This window comes from Callionymus lyra, chromosome 12, assembly GCF_982586985.1.
Source record: "Callionymus lyra chromosome 12, fCalLyr1.hap1.1, whole genome shotgun sequence".
Taxonomy (NCBI): Eukaryota; Metazoa; Chordata; class Actinopteri; order Syngnathiformes; family Callionymidae; genus Callionymus; species Callionymus lyra.
Window position 1 is genome coordinate 26,163,897 of NC_141829.1, and position 22,834 is coordinate 26,186,730.

The following is a 22,834-nucleotide window of genomic DNA, read 5'->3' on the forward strand; positions in this document are numbered from 1 at the left end:
TTCTTATTTATGAGATGTCAGTTTAAAAATAATTTAAACGTAAGAATTGATAACTAAGAACATGGTTAAGACCATGTCTGCACTCATTTAATTGTCTGCAATTCATTTTCATTACAGGTTAATTCATGGAGGTCAATTTCTGAACGGCTTAGCGGGGCCCACCATAATGAGCAGTGGACCATTTCTCTCCACAACATGGTTCGCACCTGACCAAAGGGCCACAGCCACTGCCGTGGCATCACTCTTTAGTTACCTGGGAGGAGCTGCTTCCTTCATTGTTGGACCCCTAGTGGTCCCATCCCCCTACAACAACCAGACGACCCCACGGTGGGCAGAAGCAGGAACCACCGACAGCACCATCCGTGACAAGATCCAGCTGGTTATGTATGCAGGTAGGAGCAGCACCCACTCTGGAGGGCAAAGGCGATCAATATCGCATCACTTCAGCATCATGTCAGCCCATCAGGAGACACAAATACAATCAAAGGCAGGGGGGTTAGCAGAATGCTACAATAACACTGGAAAAAGCCTCACTTCGATTCAACAAAACCACACAGCTTTAAACAAATTGCTTGGATTGATATGCTTTACTGGTTCAGAAAATTAAAAGTTAAAAGTGAAACAAAAGATTCCCATAAAAATAAAGCAGCAACTATATTTTCTTGAAAATGGAGGACAAACGGCATAGAGAAAAATCACAACCAAAACATAATAAAAGGGTGTATAAGGTAAAATATACAATGTTTTATACATAAGTATAATTCAGATTTGATCAAGTAATGCCCCTTTTTAAACTGTTTTTGGGGTAGCCGGCAGGAAAAACCTTTCTGTATTTTCAATTAAGATTCTTTAGTGTAACAAAGCTGCTTTAAAGTTATACGGGAACAATAATGGTCAGGAGTCCTGTACAAATTAAATTACTTTACTCTCTCTTTCTCACTCTCTCTATCCGTCAATCTCACACAGCTGCACTAGCAGGTGCAGCACGTGGGAAATAATATGAAATAAATAATTTCCTTAATCATGTGGTTCTTCAGTATGAAACATTAGAGACTACAATTCATGTTTTCTTACGAACAAAATAAGAACGACAGTACATTTTTAAAGTTGGGTCTAACAGGACTTATGTGAAAGTATACTAGGTGTATACATGGCATTACAAAACAAATATCCAACCATCTCTGTAGAAAAAAAAGTTATATACACATCGTTTTCACATAAAAGCAGCAAACCTCTTTAAAAACAATGCCTTCCACTGCCTGAAATAAACTGGGGGCGCAAGTCTAAACTTCCCTATGCCAAAGCTTGCCAAACACCATAAGCCTAAGGCTGAAGACCCCTTTGCAAAACCAACAAATGCTTCAGAATGTATAAGAAACATCACCTTTTAGAATATATTTCCTTACTATTATTCACTTTTCAATATTTTTGAGATTTCTAAATTATTTACAAATGTGTTTTCATTAATGCATCTTCTCAATGACTACACTTTTTTTTTCTTTTTTTTTTTTTTTTACCTTTCAACAGATAAGAACAGGACACAACAGATAAGAACAGGACATAATCAATCAAAGATCTTTCTAAACTATTTTAGGCTTAAAACACTTGGAGAGGATAGCTATAAATATCCAGACGGACAAACATATTTGCCATTTTTCTGTATGGCTGTAAAGGTCTTTTTCCTGTCAGAATCCTGTCCATTTTGTGCTAAGAAGCTGGCTACAAATAACTTGGTAATAGGTGCAAACTGTAATTTAATATGTCATTAGTTATGTTATTAATAAAAAAAATTAAGAATACCAATGATCAGGGCAGTTTGCGTGTTATACATTCAGGCCAAAAATCTTAAATTTTACATTAAATCATGTTCAATTTCATTCCATACATTCCTTCCATAACATTCTCTGAGCCCCCCCTCGTAGTGCTCCCACCTGAATTTTTGCATTATACACAAGTCCTTTATAGAAAGTGTAATAGTTTCATAAAGTTTTTGTGTTGTGTTGCACCATTGCTAGATTACTGCATGTACATTTGTGTTTAAATGTCATGCCCAAATTTTACATATTTGCTGCTTTAATAATATTTCCATCTACAGCTCCCTGTGGTTATGTTGTGCTGTGTTATTTTTTTGAAGTATTTAAACAGATGACAATATTTGATGCCTGGACTCATTGAAGTGCATCTTGTTTGTGCAGAACTGGCTGCAGTTGCTGTGCTGTTCACAGCAATTTTGTTCTACTTCCCATCACGACCTCCGCTGCCTCCCAGTGTGGCAGCTGCCAGTCAAAGACTCAGTTACAGGAGCAGCATCTGCAGACTCCTCAGGTAAAACCACACACAAATGCATATTTTTTATGAATTGTGAGACTAGAGCCATGTTAACTTAAATGACCAAATCTGAAAAGCTAAAGCATTTTTCAAAAGGTTAAAATATGTCAATTTCAATTAAATCTGATTCAAAGCAAAACAAAGTTATCTCAGGACAGTTTTTTAATGGAGAAAAGGAAAACGGCTCCAAGTAAAATCAAAAAAGGAGTAAAACACAGTATGGTACGAGGAAAAACTCCCTTTTATTAGGCAGAAATCTCGAGTAGAACCACACTTGTTGCCGATGGTCTCCTGCTGTGAGGGAGGGCTCACTCGAATAATTACGTTGAATGTCGTCCAACAGTTTGAAGTCCGAGAAGATGAGGCTTTAGTCAGCTTTTAAAATGAAATTGGTACCAGAAGCTGGCTGAAACAATCTTATTTTGGATCTCTGTTTGCCACACAGCAGTTTTAATGTTAAAGGTGCATTTGTTTTTAGCTGTAAACGAGGAAAAACGGAACAATATATTAATTCATGATTCAACGTTAAGTAAATATCTAAATGCTTTCTTATCCAATTATTTGAGAAAAAATAGTTTACTGATTCACCTACCCATTGAACTAAAACATAATGTCACACAATCTCTGGCCATCTGTTTGAATTTTATCAAGTGAACTGCTTGTTTTCCCTGTGGAATCATTATTCACTTTTTTTATAATGCACTGGCCTCGGAGGCTAATGCTATCGCCTGTAAATCTGCGTGCTTCCATTACCACCCTCCTGAGCAAGTCTTATCTCTTCTGTTTTAAGAAATCATTTGTTCAAAAGAGATCTGAGATAATGACAAAGACCCAGTTCTGCGTGTTAGTGGTTGTTTTCATCTTTTATCAGCTTTCTTTTAGAGCTAACGGAACCTAGAATAAATTTGTCAGCAACGATTGAATCAGGCGTAAATATGAAATGCAGTAAAGTGTTGTACAACCCTCTTCTCTCCTCGGGTCTGTGAGGAGCCACAATGACTGTATTTTAGCCTGTACCAATTATCAATTTTCTGGGCTTTTGCACACACACCAGGAGCCTAACTAAGCAGGACTGGCTAGTTTTCAACATGTAGCCCTGCTAAAGGGGGTTTCTGTTCCACACGTGAAAAGTTTGGACCAACTTCATCCTTTGTCCAGAAGCATTAAACTATAACACTACAACTCAAAATGAATCCATTCTTGTGATTGGACAGACTGGTGGTTTTAAGTGCAATGGGAAGGAAATCAGTTTGCACCACTCAAGCTACAGAGTTAAATCCATGAAGTTCTACTCTAACAACCTCCAAAACAAAACTTTGTAACTTCCTCTTCTTATCTCGGCTCATGTATACATGGACTCGGTCTCCACATGCAGTCACTGCCTTTGTTGTCGTGGCTTTTTTATTCCACAGAACAAAAACATTCCCAAACAAAAGCAAGAAGTAACGGCTGAAAATAGCGTGGCTGTATACGTGAACAATGGAATGTTAATGCAGCACACTTGATAAATGGTGTCTCAGAGCTCACTAAAACGCTGCTTTTTCAAAAAGCTGCTCAACCTCTGACACTCCTGGCTAGTTCAATGTGGAGATGATGGTTGATTTTTTTTTTTTTTAACTATGGCAAAATACTATTTGTGATGATAAAAAGTTCACTTGTGCTTATCGTATCGAACAATAAAGTGAGAGAAAAACAAACTTTGTCACTGTAGCTACATGTTGCTGTATTGATTTTGGTTGTTTACAAGTCTTTGAGTTATTATTGAGTGATTGCTGTAAAATTGCTGTATGAACATTACTATTTGTCCGTGTAAAATAAGTTCAATCTCTCCCCTAAAAATTTGAATTTAAAACTCGTAGCAATAAATTGATTATTGAAGTTTACATTTCAAGGAAACGTGAATGTGATCATATGACTTCAAGGTGTGTGTACTGGGCGCACACCTGTGTTCACTTGTATAAATTATATGTGCCCTGTTTTGAATTGGTCATCAGTAAATGTGTTGTTGTTGACCAGGGAATTATGTACTAAAAATGAATGACTTAAATAATTATGAGGTCAGGTTGAGTGGTCACAAAACTAGTTAAGATTTGACTTGTTTTAGTGGTTTAGAAGTTGACTGGTATTCAGTTATCTCCGTTGTGCCGTCTTCTTCAGTGTGAGTGGATGGCCTTGACAGTGTTCATATAGTAGTCCACAACTATGTTCATGCTTTTAAAACTATGCGTTGTTTCGTTTAGCGCGACGGTGTCTTAACACCGGTTGATGACACTTATCCAGACCGCTTCCAGCTGCGCACATCTGCCGTCACAGCAGTCGTCTAATTAGACAGCTCAGCGTCTGCGTGCGAGGTGTGAACTTTTCAGCGTCTGTTAGCAGTGCGTACGCACGTGTCCTGGCCATCCTCCCACTGCCTCGCCTTTTCTCGTCAAGCCTTCATTTTGATGCATTGAGCTCCTGCTGGGTCTTCCAAGGACAAATGGCACTTGGCTGATGACACCGCTGTTTGGAGAGTTCTCCTCAAATATTTTATCAAAGGGAGAGAAATATGTCCTGCCTTTTACTCGGCATCCTGAATATGTTTTGATTGTCTTAATAAAAAGGCAGAGGTGCTATTGATTTCCCGTTCTTGTAGCAAGGTTAGTGAAAAAGGTGGAAGAGAAGGTGCTCTATCCTTGTTTCTCCATGATGATATCTCTGCGTCAAACTGCATAGGACAAGGCAGCCCACAGCAGGGAGAATGCTGTGGTGTGGAAACAGACGACGAACAAAGTGATTCATCGCGATGTGCTCAGGTATCAAGAAAGGGAGAGGGCGTGCATATGTTTAGAACAACCATGCTCTCCGCAGCACAGGTTATGTTTCTCGGGACGAGTCGACGGCGAAGAAGTATGCCTGTGAAGTTTATCTGCACGTTGAGCATACTGACGCCCGAAGCGAAAGGGGTGAGCCTGGAGTCCCACAAGGTGCTTCGCAGATGTCCCAGCGTGATACTGCTCCGGATGCTGCCTTCTGAATAATGAGCGAAACACAATGAGACTAAGTGTAGGAAGTTTCAATATAGCCATAAATAATTTCAACACGGAAACACAAAAGTGTCTTGGATGGTGCACACAGTGATTCTAATCACGTCACTGAGGTTGAGTATGTGTCAGTTATTTAAATCTGTATGCGTCCACAATGGGCAGAGGTGATTATAATTGGGTTGCAGAGGAGTGGGTGAGTTGTGGAGGAAGTGAGCTTGTTTACATGCTTAATGTTCTTCTTACCAGCAAGATTATAAAAGAGATAAGGGAGTGGATTTATCCACAGGATGTTTAATTAATCTTTTGTTTTGGGTTACTTTGTTAAAGATAAACACGAAAGCACTAAAAATATTTGCCAAAGAGTGTACAGTGCAAAAGTGAGATGGAAAAATGATTGACCTCTATCTGCTTCCTTTTGTGGAGGAATCGATATCTGCTTTGTGTTTATCACTATGTTGTTCTAATCTTTAGAGAAACTACATAAATATTGGAAAAGCAAATTAGATACAATTAGAGGTACTTATCTTAAAGATCTAATAAAACAATTATTGGGTACTTTAATACACACCGTCTCTTCCAATGGTGATGAAACGGCATATTCCCTGTCTTTTGTTATCCACTGAAGATATTTGATCTTTATTGATCCTTTAATTACATTTTGTGACAAGTCTTAGAGAAGGTTTTAGGATGTCGGCTTTTGTTTCCTGGTATTTACATTTAGATGTGTTTGTATTACACCACAGCATTTATAGGTGAGCAAAGCAAAAGGTACAGATTTTTTTTTAAATTTCTTTTAAAGTAAATACCGTAAAATATTTGATGATATAACCCTTGCTTGCAATACCTGCCTCAAGGCTGTAAACCTTTCACACCACCAAACTGTTGCATTTTTCATTTGTGATTCTATTCCAAGCTTACACCTTCTTTCAGTTCTAGTGTGTTGTGGGGCTTCTTCCTTCATTCGAGGTCAGGTTAAGGTTTGAAACCTTTCACATTTTTCCAATGATTGAAGTCCTTTGGTAAATTAATGGAATCTAATTAGTTTGGATGGATTGTTCCATAAATCTGAAGATAACATTTTTCTGTACATTCTGAATTCAATCATCCATCCATTATCTACTGCTTTATCTCTTATTGGGGTTGCTTTTTTTGGGGGGGAGTTTTCACCCCGGACAGGAAACTAGTATGTCGGAGGGCACAAAAAGAAAAACGACCATTCCCAAACACACTCACACCTACGGACTATTTCCCCAATGTTTTTAGACTGTGAGAGGAAACCCGAGTGCCTGGAGTAAACCCACGCAAAACAGGGAGAACATACAAACAGAAATAATGAGCCTCAAATTCGGATCATATGCTGTTCCAATCTTTCTCCACGTATGGCTTCTGGATTTTGTCTCTTTTTTGTTTTCCTTAGCAGAACTGTTCATTGAAAACTGGGCAACAGACATCAGTTTCTTTCTTTTACACTTTATTCCTATTTGATTGTCCTTTCCTCAGCTTCAAAATGCTTTTCTCCCATAGAGCGCTTTCTGGTCTTCATGTTGGTTTATCCTCTTTATCAAGCAGTCTTTATACATTTTTACCCGGGCCAAAAAGTAGACTAATCATACATTATGTTAATGGTCAAACAGTCGAACTTAAAGGCAACAACTGGTCTAAATGAAACACCTGTCCTTCATATGTTTCAAGAGTTTTGCTACTTGAAATATGAGTTGTTTCTTTTTCTCGTCTTTCGATCTCAAATCTAAATCTCTTTAGGGAACAACAAAAACTAGGGATTTTGTCTTGCTGTCCCTACCTAACTTAACCTTGCTGGCACTGTATTATACAGAGAATTACACATTATGCATAAATACAAGCAGAATATAAATGTTCCCTTAATCAACCTCCATATTCAAAGATTAACCTTAAAGTGCAAGTCAACTTTGATCAAATTAAAATGACATCTCAACACACTATTGTGACTGCTTTACAGTATCGAAACATGATCATGTTTATCCTTTTAGGATAAATGAGGAAACAATGGAGCCCATTTTAAACCATGTTTAGAAAATATCTAATCTTTTCTTGTTCCACATGTTCAAAGAAAGAATAAAGAAGTGTAAGAATGTAATGTAATGTAATGAAAACCCAAAAGGTCCTTGCTACGGGGGGCATTGGGGTTACTAAACTCTATCGGTTTCATCAATCAAAACCGTAGGAAACATGTTTAATAATTTTTCTAACATTACGAAGAAAACACATTGTACAAATGTGAACCCCGGGGGGAACACTTCCCAACTCTTGCAACATTATAATGACCATGTCACCGATTAAAATTGCAGCTGATTAAAACTCCTGAAGTAAAATATAAAGATTCTTATTTTCATTACATCGCGGTCTAGAGAGCATTTAGGGGTATTTCTGGGGTTCAAAGATTTAAAGCTCATAGGATGTGCAAATGTAATTATAATGATCAGAAGGTTAATGCTGACTCTGTAGTTTCTAATGGATCTTTATGGATTGGTTTTAGCAGGATGTATATAAAGTGAGATATATTGCAAATATTTTGTTCAGTTTGTCGTGAGTCGTTATTCATGTATCAATAATTTAGCGCCCTGGTTGGAAGTTAACTTGCTTTACACTAACATAAACATTACTTTATAACCAGCACGATTGCACCCACACATCCCTTAGGCACCTTTAATTGACAACTGACTAATCTAATTAAATGCTCAGTACTCTGACTTAATGGGCAGACATTGACAAAGACCATTGTTAAGGTCTGGTTGTATAAAGGCTGGATCTTGATTGTTTCGGCGACCACGGAGTGTCAATAAAGTTGTGAATGTACTTATGTCAACACAAAAAAAATTCCAAAACAACGCGAAACAGAAACTATTATGTGATCAAGTGAACTAATGATGTGGGCAGCTAAATAACTCTCACCATTCATGGTAAGATGCATCAATTTGCTTTGGACTGCAGAAAGCAGCAACCAAGATTTATACCTGGGCAAAAGTGGCATGTTTGTAGTTAGTGAAGTAAGGACATCTTTAATTAAGTATTTGTTTTCTGTAAAACAATAAATAAAGACTGTCTGCTGTTCTTTTGAAATTTTGAAATTACAATATATTAAACGATTTCAGATCCATTCATGAATTTGATGGATGAAAATACGGCAGTATCAACTTTTTGAGCTTGATATCATTGAACATAAACAATCCGTCCAGTTTTAACCACATTATCTGTTTGTATACGTTTTTCCATCTGACTAGTTTGGGGTCATTGAGTGTCGTTCCTTTTTTTCTGAACAACTCGACAAGGAATTTAAATCACCAGCCAGTCTGTTTAAACAATTATCCTTTGTGTTCAGTGATTATCACTCAGGGTTTTTTTTAAAAGCAATTTTTGAAGCTTGTCTGTTAAAAGGCCTGTAGAGAAATAAGTGTTCTAATTGAATAGAACCATCAATAGTAGATGAAAAAGCTTTTTCAGTTGCAATATTGATATCTCTGCAAGGAGGTTGTTTTAGTCAGCATTAATCTGTCTTCCTGCCCGTCTGTTGGGAAACAGCTTAATGAGCCAGAAAATGTATTTGATTTATAAGACAAACCGCTGCATTTTTCATTGATAAAGCCTTGTCATTAATGGAGAGAACAAATCTTTGTGTGTCACAAAGGTATAATAAGTTGTACTTGGAATGCGGATTGGGTCTGCTAACAAAACCTAACTCAACCCTTGTGTTCACAATCACATAATGCTTTGTCTTTTTGTCTTTTGCAGTAACCTGCGATTCCTGATGATAGCGCTCGCTTACGCTGTGCCCACAGGAGTGATAGCAGGATGGTCGGGGGTTCTTGACATGGTCCTTACCCCAGCCAAAGTCAGCCAGGTTAGTCTACACAAACAAATTGTCATTGGTTTAATAGTGGGGTTCTTCAAAACATTAACAAACTGCATTTGTAATTAACCCTCTCTATTCAGAATGTTTCCCCAAAATCAACAAATCTCTTAGAGCACTAGGTTTGTCATGATGCCAGAATTTTTAGTTTTTAAATGCCTCCGAATTGACAAGATTAATCCCAGGTTTATCTATAATAATAATAATAACTGTAGTGTTGTGTTTTTGTTAGAGGTTTGAAAATATCTATATAGCAATATAGTTAGTAATTTATATTTGTAAAGCACTTTTCACAGACCAGGAGCACAAACTGCTTAAACAATCAAAACAATAAACGGTTAAATCACATTATCACACTTTAATAGGCCAAGATAACATAGTGACAAACTCGGCAGCCCACAGATAATTAAGAAAAAGCATTCATAAATAAATATGTCTTAAGATGCTTCTTGAAGGAGCTTCAGTAGACTCCATCATACTTTGACCTCAAATAAAATATCGGCATTTCTTTAATATTGATTGTTTTTTGTAAACCTTAGGATTCGTATTGCATTATTTCATACAGGAAATAAAATGTAACTTCTGCATCTCCACTTTTCAGTGGATGAGTGTCTAATATGACACACAACACAACATTCACTTTGTTTTTAAGTTTAATTTATGTATGTAATACTGCTTTTTACTTTCATCTTAAAAAAATCTGTAGATGTAAGAATATAATATAATAATATGTAATAATGTAAAAATATGTATATTCCCTTTAAATTTGAGTAACTTTATATGTTTTTATTTATTTAGTTATTTGTATAGAGCATTTCAATATCGCAGTTGCACCAACACCCTACATTTCTCACTGACTGAGTTATGTAATTTTGAATTTTAAAACCTTTTTTTTTCAATTTTTTCTGATGATTGGTTTAATTTTGAAACAAAATGACTCATGAAGTCGAACTCTCTAGTGGTTATTCTAACAATGTTCCATACTACGTAGACATGTCTGGGTGACGTGTCCAGATAGTTCGTCATGTGTCGCCATCAAACTGTTGTACAGCAGTGAATTAAAGACACTATATTCAGTAGTGAGTGGTGTCAAGAGGTGAGAGACTATTAACCAGGAAGATGAAACCAGTAACTTACGCAACAGGAGCCTTTATCTTGTTTTGAAAACAGATGCACATGTCTGAGAACATATTTTGCATATTATGGTTTTACATTTAATTTCAAAATATTCCTTGTGGATAATGTGTACCAGTAAGTATGAGTAGAAGCAGCAAATTAATTATTGGAAAAATATATTTTCACCTTTGGCCTGTCAATCTCAGCCCTCTACACAACGCATTACATGAACATTTAATTGCTCATGGTAGTTTAAGTCCCCATTTATATTAGTGGTTCCATTTTGAAAAGTTTCTACTGTGTGGTATTTATGAATGTTTTACTTTCTTTTGAATTAAGTTGTTTTCATGCACTCAAACCTTTGGGTCTCTCTTGTCTCAATTTTTCTCTCTTTTTGCATGGAGTAAATCCCTCTATTTTTTTTTTCTTGATCCAGCACATATCTCTTATAAAAAGCAATTTCCTGCACATTTCTGTTGTAAGTCTCTTTTCTTGGTGTTCTTCCCTTTTTCTCGCAAACCTTTTCCATTTATACCTATTTTGTGAAGGGACAAATGACAGTGACATGTCTCCGTGTTATCAAACAAATTTCCAATTTTGGCCATCTTGCCGTAACCATTGAGAGCCCAGATTTTACAGTGGTATATACAATAAGAGATCCCCAAGAATGGACCAAGTCTCACCTGATGGCACCTCTAAGTAAATTCCTGTACTCGGACACTGGTGTCAAATTATTTATTACAATATTATCCAGCGACGGCAGTTTTACAAAGTTCATGCTGATATGTCACATTCCTGTGTTTATTAATCCTGAAGATCAACGTGATAATGCACGATATTCCCTTTTTCTTCCAAAGTTTTACTTCATTTGAGTTTTCGGCTTTGATTTGGCTGTTTGTTTAGATACATGCACTTGTGACAAAACCCAACTCTCCTGACTTACTCACATGTGTCAAATGTTGAAGTCTCCCTCATCAAGATGCATCAAGTTCCTCGTCATCTGCATTTTATAATGAAAATATTCGAATTAAAGAGAGTTATAATAGAGGTCCGAGATCAATTTAAGAAACCCTTAAATAACCACATTAGTCGCCCTTTAAAAGATCATGGGAGAAAAATGAACGTCCTCCCTACTTATCTTCTTCAAGTGAGGCTCTTGGCAGAAGAATGTCCGGGTCTATTTTTGGGGCTTCAGTGGTAATAACTTTCTTGTTTTGAAGCAATTTTTCCAGCTTGTCCCTTCATTCTCTGTTTCTTTCTGTCTTTCTCCCATGAGTCTGTCTCACTTTTTATTTTAAATCACTTTATATTTCCTCTGAAGACTTAAACCTAGTTTATGCGTTAACCTTTCATATTATAATTGACTCTCAAAATCTGTGGAAACATTTTCATTTGCTTTGATTTGGATACATCTTTTTAAGTTTGTAGTAAGTGGCCTCCACAGAAAAAATATTTTATAGACATTTTTCTTCGCTATCCACATTGTGTGATTGAGTAGGGACTGCTGCAGCTCAGAGGCAACGGAAGCACTTGTCATCAGATGGTGGAAGATTGAGAGAGAGGATTGAATTTGAAACAAAACCCCCTTTTTCAGCAGAAGGACCAGACTCCTATTTTTTGCAGTTGGAAAACTTTTCTATCATGGTGTCAAATGAAGCCTTCCTTGGTGATTAAAAGTGTCTGAGCTTTGAAAGTGAGTTTCCCGAAGTTTTCCTACATGTTGACCTTGGATGATAACTCAGACCTGATCGATTCAGTAAATGAGAAAGTTTCATCTTGAATTCCTGAGCAAAATTGAACCACAGGATTGATCTCAGTTATGACTTAGTAGAATGTTCCAACAATGTAGCCTAAGATGTACATTTTTTTTGCTTTAAGACATTTTGTGTTTGTCATTTTCTCTAGTTTAAACTACAAAGCTGATTTTTATGATAATATCTATATATGATGACTAATATCTGTTGTTTGTGTTGTGTGGAGTAAATTGGGTCTGTAAAGCAGGGGGCTTCAATCAATGTTCCCTCATTTTTTTGCCTCTGAGCAAACACACCATCTCCCTGAGCGGTCCCTTGTACCACTGTGAGTAACATCAGACGTACTGTCATCAGGCCGGTATCTCATGCATTCAATATTAATTTGGGATAATTATTGATTCATATCATAAACCAGTCATCTTTGACAATTAATATTATGATTTAATTATCAATTTCTCTAAATTTTACATTCAAATGATATAATATTTTGTGGAATAGTCACATCTTCAAGAAGAGACCAATGTCCGTCCATGTTTGTTACCCATGGAAAGTATTTATTTATCATAATCTTAAATTTTTCATTTAAATGATCTAAAACAGGGGTGCTCACACTTTTTCGGTTTGCGAGCTACTTTTATAATGATACTGATAATCAGTCATGATGGAAGGATGTGTGGATTTAATCATCTTCATATAAATACTGACTTACATGAATAACTAGATTCAAATAGTTCAGTCCGTGAGGAGGATATTTCCTCATAAGAAGATACTTTTCCTCTGAGAGTAACTTCCAAAAATGTCCATGAGACCTGGTCTTAAGCTCAGTGTCAGCCTGTTTTAAATCTCATCCTCCACTGCAGACAAGTTCAGACTCATATTTACTAAGAATTGCATTGATCTCCTACTAAAAATGGTCATTCATTCGAACCCACATGCTGCACAAAAAATATTCAGATGTAAGAATCTGTGCGTGACACGAATTCAAGCCTTTTTCCTTTGTTCATCCAAATCAACAAAGAATTCAGACGGGTTCATCCCTTTCCATGCCTCCATTTCAATATGTCAATCATTTCTGTGATCATGAAAAAAAACAACAAAGGAAAACATGAATTCAAACTAACAGTTTACATTTGTTAATTTTAAACATGTCTGACATGAATCACACTATTGTGAATGAGTTCAGATGTGCTCCAGTGTAAATATTTATATTTTACATACACGGTTATTAACAAGAATACTGAATTTACAGTATTCTGTATTCTTAAGTGAAGCTTACTGTTAGGAATCCTGGCAGACGATCCTGACTAATATATCTGTACTTCATGAATCCTACTGAAATCATAGCTATGTATTTTGGTTTGGAGAGTGAGGGTTGAATTGGCCAGTCACAGTTCCAAAACGGAAAGCCCATAGCCTTCCTGAAGTCTGACAAACGTCAAAAAAGGTTACCCAGTTCTCTATTTAGTTCTCACATTGCCTCTGCTTCTGATTTTCTAATTACCTTCTTTTTTTCAGTTCAAACCAAACATGACACATAATCATGCATTTCATCACTCATTTTCATTTTATAAATAAAATTATTTTCCCTGAACTTAATTTCAGTTTATCTTCTGTACGTATGTGTATCGCATGTGGTGTATACGAATAACTACGCAAACAACTTCTTTCTGTCCTCATTTTCAGTTGGCTTGGCAAGCCTTTTGGGATTAGCTTCCTTAACTTCTGGGCAAACTTCTGTGTCATTCATCGCCTCAGGCGTGGGTTTGCATTTCGTTGCTCTGGCTCCTAAGAATATGCTGCATGTTACTGAAAATGTTTGATGCCGCACTGTCAGCCACAGCGCTGAGAATCATTTACTGGAGGCTGCAGTTCACCATTGTGCCTCTGGCCTCGCAAAAATGATTTAAATCTAAAAGAGATCCAGCTAGGATGCAAATATAATATTATATTTGGAAATTGCATTTAAACGTTTATACTTTCATTCTCTTCAGTTGCAAAGTGTGAGCCAGTAAAAAGTTTTAGATCCCACTTAAGATTCTGTCGGCTCTCAGTTCCGTCTTCTAGGGTTTGGTTGAATGTGACTTATTGCCTAGAGGAGATTGATGTGCTGCAGTCCAGTTCAAAGGAAGACTTTCTCCTGCATGCTACATCGTGATTGCATATCAGTCATCAAACACACGTTTTATTTTTAAACCTTTCTGACCACCATATATATACAGAATATACTTTAGAACAAAAGTAAGTCGGATTTTAATATTCTGTGCCTTCCATTAAACATAGTTCCCCTTATTGTTGTTCAAAAAAATGTGTTAAAATTAAATGGAATTGATTTGGAAATTTCAACTGCAATTCTATGTAACTGTCAGATGTATTTGTTCACGTAAGCTGGCATTAAAAAAGGCAAGGTTTATGTTCAAGATAAACAATCATGTTTTTAGTAATACATTCATGTATTGCAATTGATCTCACATTTTTATAAATGTATAATGTATTGCAAGTGTTGAATGTCAGTGTTGTTAATGATGCATGGATGGGTCATGCTGTGATTTAATTATACATCTATAAAGGATGTCAATCACTGTTTAATTAATACTTTATGTGTTGAAGGGGCTGGACTTGGCAAACACACAGATAGTAAGTGTCTGTTCGCCTTTTTAAGCTATCATCACCACAGTGTTTGTGCAGCTCTTTTCAAAGTAGTTAGGACGAGTAGGGGAATCATTAGGTCAAAAACTTTCTGCCAAAACAGTGGATACTTTTTCAAGCAAGATTCAAGCTATTGCACCAAGCAAAGGAGATAAAGGATCTGTAGTGTCTGTTTAAAACGCAGAGTAGAGCAAGAGCATCAGCAGATTGACATTTTGTCTGCAATAATGCACCAGTGAGCTGTTTCAGGGTGAAAAAGGGAATCTTCAATAGAAGCACTGTTTTCCATCTTTCTCTTCATATTCTCAGTTTTATGAACGTTGCAAATATTTCGATAACAATTGCAGCTTTCATTATTGCTTTCATAATGTATTGACTACCTTAAGTAGCGATGGATATCATATAGGTTTTCATCAGAAACAGATTCAATATCGATATGGTGAAACCCTTAAAAAGATCCCGAAACGTTGCTTAAAGAAATCAATTTTTTTATTCGGTCTGTTGACTAAGGTTTATGTCAAAACCATTCCTACCTTTTTGAAAAACCTTTGTGATATGATTGATGAATATCGATCCCATTAAATGTTGAATAATAAAAGCTATAATATTTAACATTTAACTCTTTGGTTTGCTTGATTTATCCATCACATCTTGCGTGAGATCTGCTGTCATGGAATTCTTTTGAAAAGTTTACTTGAAGAACCACGGCGAACTTTCCTCTCTTTTCTCCGCACAGGTGGATGCAGGATGGATTGGCTTCTGGTCTACTGTTGGTGGATGTGTGTTTGGTGTAGCTATGGCAAGGTAAGTCTCAATATTTCCAATGAAAAGCCAGATTTCTCTTCTTCAACATCATTTTTCTGCTGTTCATTTAAAGGTGAACTGAATTCCAGGTTGATAATGGGATTTATGACCTCCTGTTTGCTGTGTTTAAAACCCAGTGAGCCACCCAATTGAACAATAAGCTTTTGCTTCAGCAACTTATTTTGTATTGATAGTGTAGTCTGATATTATATGCATTGACTGTTTATAAACAATAAGTTATTATGTTGAGATGCACTTTGACGTGGCTGAATTGTTGTGTTTTCATTTTTGTTTCACATGTGAAGAAGGATGTACAGTTCTCTTCACACAATAGTATACCATCAGACTAACAACTGCCTTCAGGGCCTGGGAAAATACAAGCCATTGTTTTGTTTCTGTACCCTGTGGTTCATTTCTCACTTGCTGGCTGCGTCCGTCGAACACAGAGATGCAATATTAATCATTTTCTGTAACAGTAATAGGTTAAATAGGCCAAGTTTGTTCTCCAGAATACCTATAGTTTTCAAAGATTTCAAACAGGATCATTCAGGTGTTAAATTACTAAGAAACATTTGATATATTATATAGGAATTCATTTTTAGTTTGGGTAACTAAGCTTTCATTTACTGGATCCATTTACACTACAACTCTTAATTATCGTGAGAATGTAATAATACGTATGTATTTGTATTCGTCCATCTCTCTCATTTGAGCTCCTCCGTTGAAAAGGGTAATCTCACGGTAGAGACTAGTTGATCAAGGGAAGGAGAGCGATGCTAATTCAACTGCCACTTCACCTATATTGATGGACGACAAGCTTCAAATGCAAAGACAAAGTGCTGAGTAAGCTTTAGCGGGGAACACATTCCTGCTTTGGAGGTTATTTGTTTATCAGAGGCAGAGGCCCAATCAGCACTCACCAGCGTTTTCTTAAAGTAGTAATCAGGGAAATGAGCTCATAACTCCCGCTTTTAATCAATGAAGCTGTTAGCGGCATGAGATGAAGCGAACACAAACAGAGCTGTTGAATTATTGGTGTTGATTACATGGAGTCTGAGTCACTGGAGGGATTGATTATATTCTTTCTGTCACAACATTTTATAGCTGAATTGAATAAAATCATTTGCTCTGTTCGTTACAGTTAATTTCTGTTTGATGGTTTGTACAGGAATTATTTTACCCTCTAAATGAAACACACATATCAGCCAATGCATTGAAGTTTGTGTCAGGGTCCAAGTCTCTTTATTGATGGTCAGCTGGAGTTCTACAACATCTGACAAGGTGTTTACCTTCAGGGTTTCAAATTTGTTTAGCATAAAGATTGATTTCCTCTGTGAGCCCAGATGATTTGATTTAGATATGAATTAACCCCAAGTCCTTCTTGCTGGTCTGATGAATGCTGGCGGCCGGGATTGTACAAACGGAAGCCCCAATAAACATCCTGATCAAAGATAAAACTGTCAAGCTCTCTTGTACATTTGTTTTTCCATTGATTGGTGATCTTACAGGTTCATGAGGGAGTGTTCGTTCCTCTGTGATAGAATAACCTTAAGAAATGCGTGAGAGGAATAAAAGTGGACTAAATTTAGCATAACAATGACAATGTAGGAAAAGGGTCTTCAGACACCCTATGAAATACCAAATGTTTTGTCAAAAGATGTTTTTTTTTCTCCTCTTTGCATGAATTCCATAATTCTAGTTCTCTTAACCTGACTTGGTCTTGCAGATTCATATCTCTTGGCAGCGATTTAATGCAGAGCCTAAGGATCTAGCTTAATCAGCTAGTACAGACTCTTTTTTTGTCCAAAAATCTTTATCCAGCACCATTGAGTTTTGGTTGTTGCTAAAAACAATTGTTCTTGTGAAACAATTGGAATGTTTAATTTAGATACATTTAAAAAATGTGATTCCTCTTTCCAATTTTCACTTTTCTCTCAACCCACTAGATAACATGTAGTTCTATTTCGTCCCTACTGACCGCCAGAGGCGGTGCTTCAAGCACTGAATGTATCCATCTCGCGCATGCGCAGTTCGAGTTTAATACCAACAAAGTCACCTGTGACCCCTGATGACCCCGGAAGGGGTATAACTTCCGGTGACATCAGAGGATCTGTTCCTTTTCATCTTCTCGCTGCGCAAGTAGCATGTCACCGAGCTAGCTCAAGGACTAGCTCTTTCGTTGCCGGTAGTCACGCGACTTCTGTCGGAGCTGCGAAACTTTCGCCCTCCAGAGACTGCAACGAACTTTCGACCCGGAGAAGTTGTAGCGGTTCGCCGTGGAAACGTCCGGAGATCGTCTTCGTTTGGCTGAGTACCAATTTTCTTTTCATTGAATATCATTACAACCTGTTGTGCTCGCCATTGGTTGTATTTTGATTTATTTCGGTGACGAAGTGGGTTCGCTCCCTCTCCCGACTTTGTACTCTTCATTATATATCTTTGAATATCAGTACAACCTGCTGTACTCGCCATTGGTTGTATTTGATTTATTTCGGTGACGAAGTGGGTTCGCTCCCTCTCCCGACTTGTACTCTTTATTATATATTTTTGAATATCAGTACAACCTGCTGTACTCGCCATTGGTTGTATTTGATTTATTTCGGTGACGAAGTGGGTTCGCTCCCTCTCCCGACTTGTACTCTTTATTATATATCTTGAATATCAGTACAACCTGCTGTACTCGCCATTGGTTGTATTTGATTTATTTCGGTGACGAAGTGGGTTCGCTCCCTCTCCCGACTTTGTACTCTTCATTATATATCTTTGAATATCAGTACAACCTGCTGTACTCACCATTGGTTGTAGTTTGATTTCTTTCGGTGACGAAGTGTGTTCGCTCCCTCTCCCGGCTTTGTATTCTTTGTTTATATATCAGTACAACCTGCCCTTGAGTGCCGGTGCAACTTTTTCACTCTTGGTTCCTTACATTTGTTGGTCACGGCAGTGTTTTCGCTCCCTCTTCCAACATTTGTACTGCTGCCTTTTCAGCTACCGAAGTGGATTCCTCATATTTGTTGGGGACGACTGCGTATTCGCTTCCTATCCCAGCATTTGTGCTACTTCATCCCATATGTGTAAACACTCGTTGGTGAAGGCTGTGTTTTCGCACCCGCTCCCAGCGTTTGTAATACTTCTCACATACATGTAAACACTCGTTGGTGAAGGCTGTGTTTTCGCACCCGCTCCCAGCGTTTGTATACTCCTCTCATATATGTAAACACTCGTTGGTGAAGGCTGCGCTTTCGCCCCCGCTCCCAGCGTTTGTTGTTTTTCTCTGTGTGGCCTTCGCCCGTTGCTAACATGCTTGGCGGCCACTCCTGCTCAGTCTGTATGGCTTCTCTGCAGCCCGAAGACGGCCACGATATGTGCCCCTCATGCCTTGGTCTCGAGCATCTGAGGGAAGGTCTTTCAGAAGATCCCTGCATGAACTGCAGCTTCATGCCCCGGGGAATAAGGGCTGCCAGACTTGCTGAGGTAGAGCAACTGTTGGGCCTCGTTTCGTTGCCCGAGCAGTTAACCTCAGCCCAGCGGCAGACTCCAGCTCAATCCCGCCGATCTAAACGGCCGGCTGCTGAGACTAGAGGCCCCACTTCTAGGAAGAAGGTTAGAGAGTCCGGACTTGCTTCCAAGGTGGACCAATTAACGGAGGAAGTTGATCAAATGAGATCCTTCTTCCTGGCCTTCAAGTCTGGGACTGGTGAAAGAGAGTTGGGTGATCTTGCTCCTCCTCCAGCTATTTTGGAACCGGAGGAAGATATAATCTCCATGGCAGCTTCAGCCACTGAGTTCGCCGAATATGGAGAGGAGGTGGTACCACAGCGTGTAGCCTCCCACGCCTCTGCGGCGGCCTCCCGTTCTTCAGCCCACAGCTCTACTGTCGGTTCTGGAGACGGCTCTATGGGGGCCATCATTCGTACGGCCCTGGCTCGCCTGCAGTTGGATATCCCGCAGGCTCAGCCAGCTTCGGCCAGTGCCTTTTTCAGACGCGGATCAGCTCCCGTCAACTTTACTGTGCCTCCATCTAACGAATATTTGAGGGAGTTGCATGCATGCTGGAGGGACTCTAGAGCCCTCTCTCGTGCAAACTCAGACGCCCGGACCCTGGCAGCCATGCAGGATGCACCCAAGTTTGGGTTGGGCCGCATACCAGCGGTCGAGCCGGCAATAGCTGCGTTAATTGTCTCACCTGATGAGGCGCTGAGACCGGATGTGAGGTGTCCTCGTTCCCAGTGTCGGGTAACAGATGACCTGCTCTCCAAAACCTATGACGCAGCGGCACGCATGGGACGCATAGGTAATTCTATGTCCCACCTGATGCTTGCTTTATCAGCATCTATACAGGAGACCCCACTGGATGCTTCCGTCCATAATTTCAGCGACGCTTCCCTGCAGGCATTCGCGCTGATGTCTAGAGAGCTGGGGCGGTTGATGTCTACTCTTGTCCAGGCTCGCCGCCAGGTCTGGCTGGCACAATCACCTCTGACAGAGGCAGTGTTCCAGTGGAACCGGGGGAACTGTTTGGACCTGCAGCGCTAGAGGCACTTGAACGAACTGTCCAAGCCAGACAGACTCAACAGCAGCTGTCCGGGCTTCGCAGGAGTCGGCCTCCTCCGGGCAGACCTAGGGGATCTTCAGCTCCCCCCCAGCGCCGTTCTCAGCCACAGGCTTACCCCAGAGGCTACCTCAGGTCTCAGCGCCCAAGCCCACAGCCTGCTCAGCAGGTGGCACAGACCTTTCGAGCCCCTGAGCGGCTGCCCTCTAGGCAACCTCAGGCCCCACATACTGTCCGTCGTACCCCCAGAGCCTTTCGAGGCCGGGGGACCCAGCGCTGAGGCATTGGGGTCGGCCGTCGGCTGTTTTTCCCAACAGCAGCTCAGCTATTGGGCTGCTTCCACCCGGGACCCTTGGGTGCTCTCCACCTTGACCAACGGGTACAAGCTTCAGTTCCGACACCGGCCCCCAACCATTGGCCGGGTCAAGATGACCATCATATGCGACCCGGCAAAAGCCCAAACCCTCACCCAGGAGTTGTCCGTCCTCCTGGACAAGGGTGCAATCGAGCAGATAGATCCCCTGTTACAACCAGGAGGGGTCTACTCGACTTATTTTCTGGTTACAAAGAGAGATGGCGGACTCCGCCCTATCCTCGACCTAAGGGGAGTCAACAAGTTCCTGAAAGTCTTGAGATTCCACATGCTCAGCCCTGCAGAGGTTCTGCGCACTGTCTCCAGGCAGGAGTGGTTTACTTCAATAGACCTGAAGGATGCTTACTTTCATGTGCCCATAGCACAACACCACAGACGGTTCCTGAGGTTCGCCTTTCAGGGACGTCATTTTCAGTTCAGGGTGCTCCCGTTCGGCCTCTCCCTTTCGCCACGGGTATTTACCAGGGTTGTAATGGCAGCCCTTTCGCCCCTGCAGTCGCAGGGCATGAAGATCCTGCCCTACCTAGACGATTGGCTCATCTGTGCTTCGTCCCGGTCTCGGGCGACCCTGGACACCACAAGCCTCCTTTCCCATGTGTCTCGACTAGGTCTCAGGGTGAACTCTACAAAGAGTTGCCTAGTTCCCTCACAGAGGACAATTTTTCTTGGATAACTCTCGATACAGTTTCAATGAAGGCCTGGCCTTCACCACAGCGGGTGGACGACATCCTCCGCCTCCTTCCCCTCTTTCGCAGGGGCACGTGGTTGCATTACGTGGAGTTCCTACGACTCCTAGGCAAACTGACGGCTGCCGCCACCGTGGTCCCTTTGGGGCTGTTGTCGCTACGCCCCCTTCAGAGGTGGCTGAACGACTTTCATTTGGATGTCAGGTGGCACCGGCACAGGAGACTCAAGGTCTCACACCGTTGCCTTCTTGCTCTGGCTCCATGGAGAGAGAGAGAGGTTTTCTCCTCCAAGGCGTGCAGATGGGTTTGGTTGCATTCCGCCGAGAGGCCATCACAACAGACGCCTCCCTCTCAGGGTGGGGTGCAGTGTGGCAAAACCGTACAGCCCAGGGGCTGTGGTCTGCTCGAGACTGCTCGGTGCACATCAATGTTCTAGAGCTACGAGCTGTGTATATGGCCCTGCAATACTTCGTCCCCTTCCTGAGAGGGCGACATGTGCTTGTGCGGTCAGACAATGTGTCGACCGTATCGCATATAAACCACCAGGGGGGCACCCGGTCTGCACAGCTGTTGCAAGCATCCCGGGACCTCTTGCTGTGGGCGGCTCCACGCCTGGCCAGCCTAAGAGCAATGTATTTGCCCGGGGACCGGAATCAGGTCGCAGACCTGCTCTCTCGGGGCAAGCCCCCATCAGGGGAGTGGCGGCTTCACCCAGAGGTTGTGCTCAATATCTGGGACACATTCGGCAGAGCAGAGGTAGATCTGTTTGCCACAAGGGAGTCGACCCATTGTCCCCTCTGGTTCTCCCTGAAGGAGGAAAGCAGTCCTCTGGGCCAGGATGCTCTTGCGCACGACTGGCCAGAAGGTCTCCTCTACGCTTTTCCCCCAATACCTCTGATATTCTCAACACTGCAGAGGGTCCTCCAGCAGGGTCACAGGCTGCTGTTGGTAGCCCCCTTCTGGCCAGGGAGAACATGGTTTCCACTGCTGCAGCTCACCATGGCGCCTCCCCGACAGGAACGATCTCCTGTCTCAGCTAGAGGGCCAGATTTGGCATCCCGACCCTCTTCGCCTGCAACTATGGGTCTGGCCGCTGCAGGGCCCAACCCGCTTCTGACGCAGTGTTCAGATGCTGTCTGCGACACTATACTAAACGCCAGGGCGCCTTCTACACGGCTGCAGTATGCAAATAGGTGGCAACTGTTTACTGCATGGTGTTCAGACAGGGGTGACGCCCCCCACGCACACAGCGCGCCCCAGCATGGGATTTGCACCTGGTGCTCGACGCTTTGTGTCTGCCTCCCTTTGAACCCCTGGCTCAGACAGAGCTGAAGTGGGTTTCTGCTAAGACTGCTTTTCTCCTTGCCATCGCTTCAGCGAAGCGTGTTGGGGAACTACATGCCCTGTCTGTGAGTGAGTCATGTCTGCGGTGGAGCTCAGACGGCTCAGGGGTTACCCTCTGGCCAAATATGGCTTTTCTCCCAAAGGTTCTGTCACTATCGAGCCTCAACCGTCCCATTCAAGTGGCACAATTTATTCCCCCGGAAGGGGAAGACAGGTTGGGACTGCTGTGCCCTGTGCGGGCTCTAAGAACCTATATAGCTGCAACCGCAAGTATAAGACGGTCGGACCAGCTCTTCATTTGCTATGGTGGCCCTAGGAA

The 22,834-nt window shown here is 40.8% G+C and overlaps 1 protein-coding gene across 1 annotated transcript in view; it reads left to right on the forward strand.

Moving 5' to 3' along the window:
- slc49a4 (solute carrier family 49 member 4) overlaps positions 1-22,834 on the forward strand; it is a 53,836-nt gene that overhangs the window by 9,634 nt on the left and 21,368 nt on the right. Inside the window, exons 3-6 of the mRNA XM_087804322.1 lie at positions 118-392; positions 2,196-2,325; positions 9,123-9,231; positions 15,493-15,560. Of these exons, the coding sequence (XP_087660448.1) occupies positions 118-392; positions 2,196-2,325; positions 9,123-9,231; positions 15,493-15,560 (582 nt within the window). The remainder of the gene's footprint in view (positions 1-117; positions 393-2,195; positions 2,326-9,122; positions 9,232-15,492; positions 15,561-22,834) is intronic.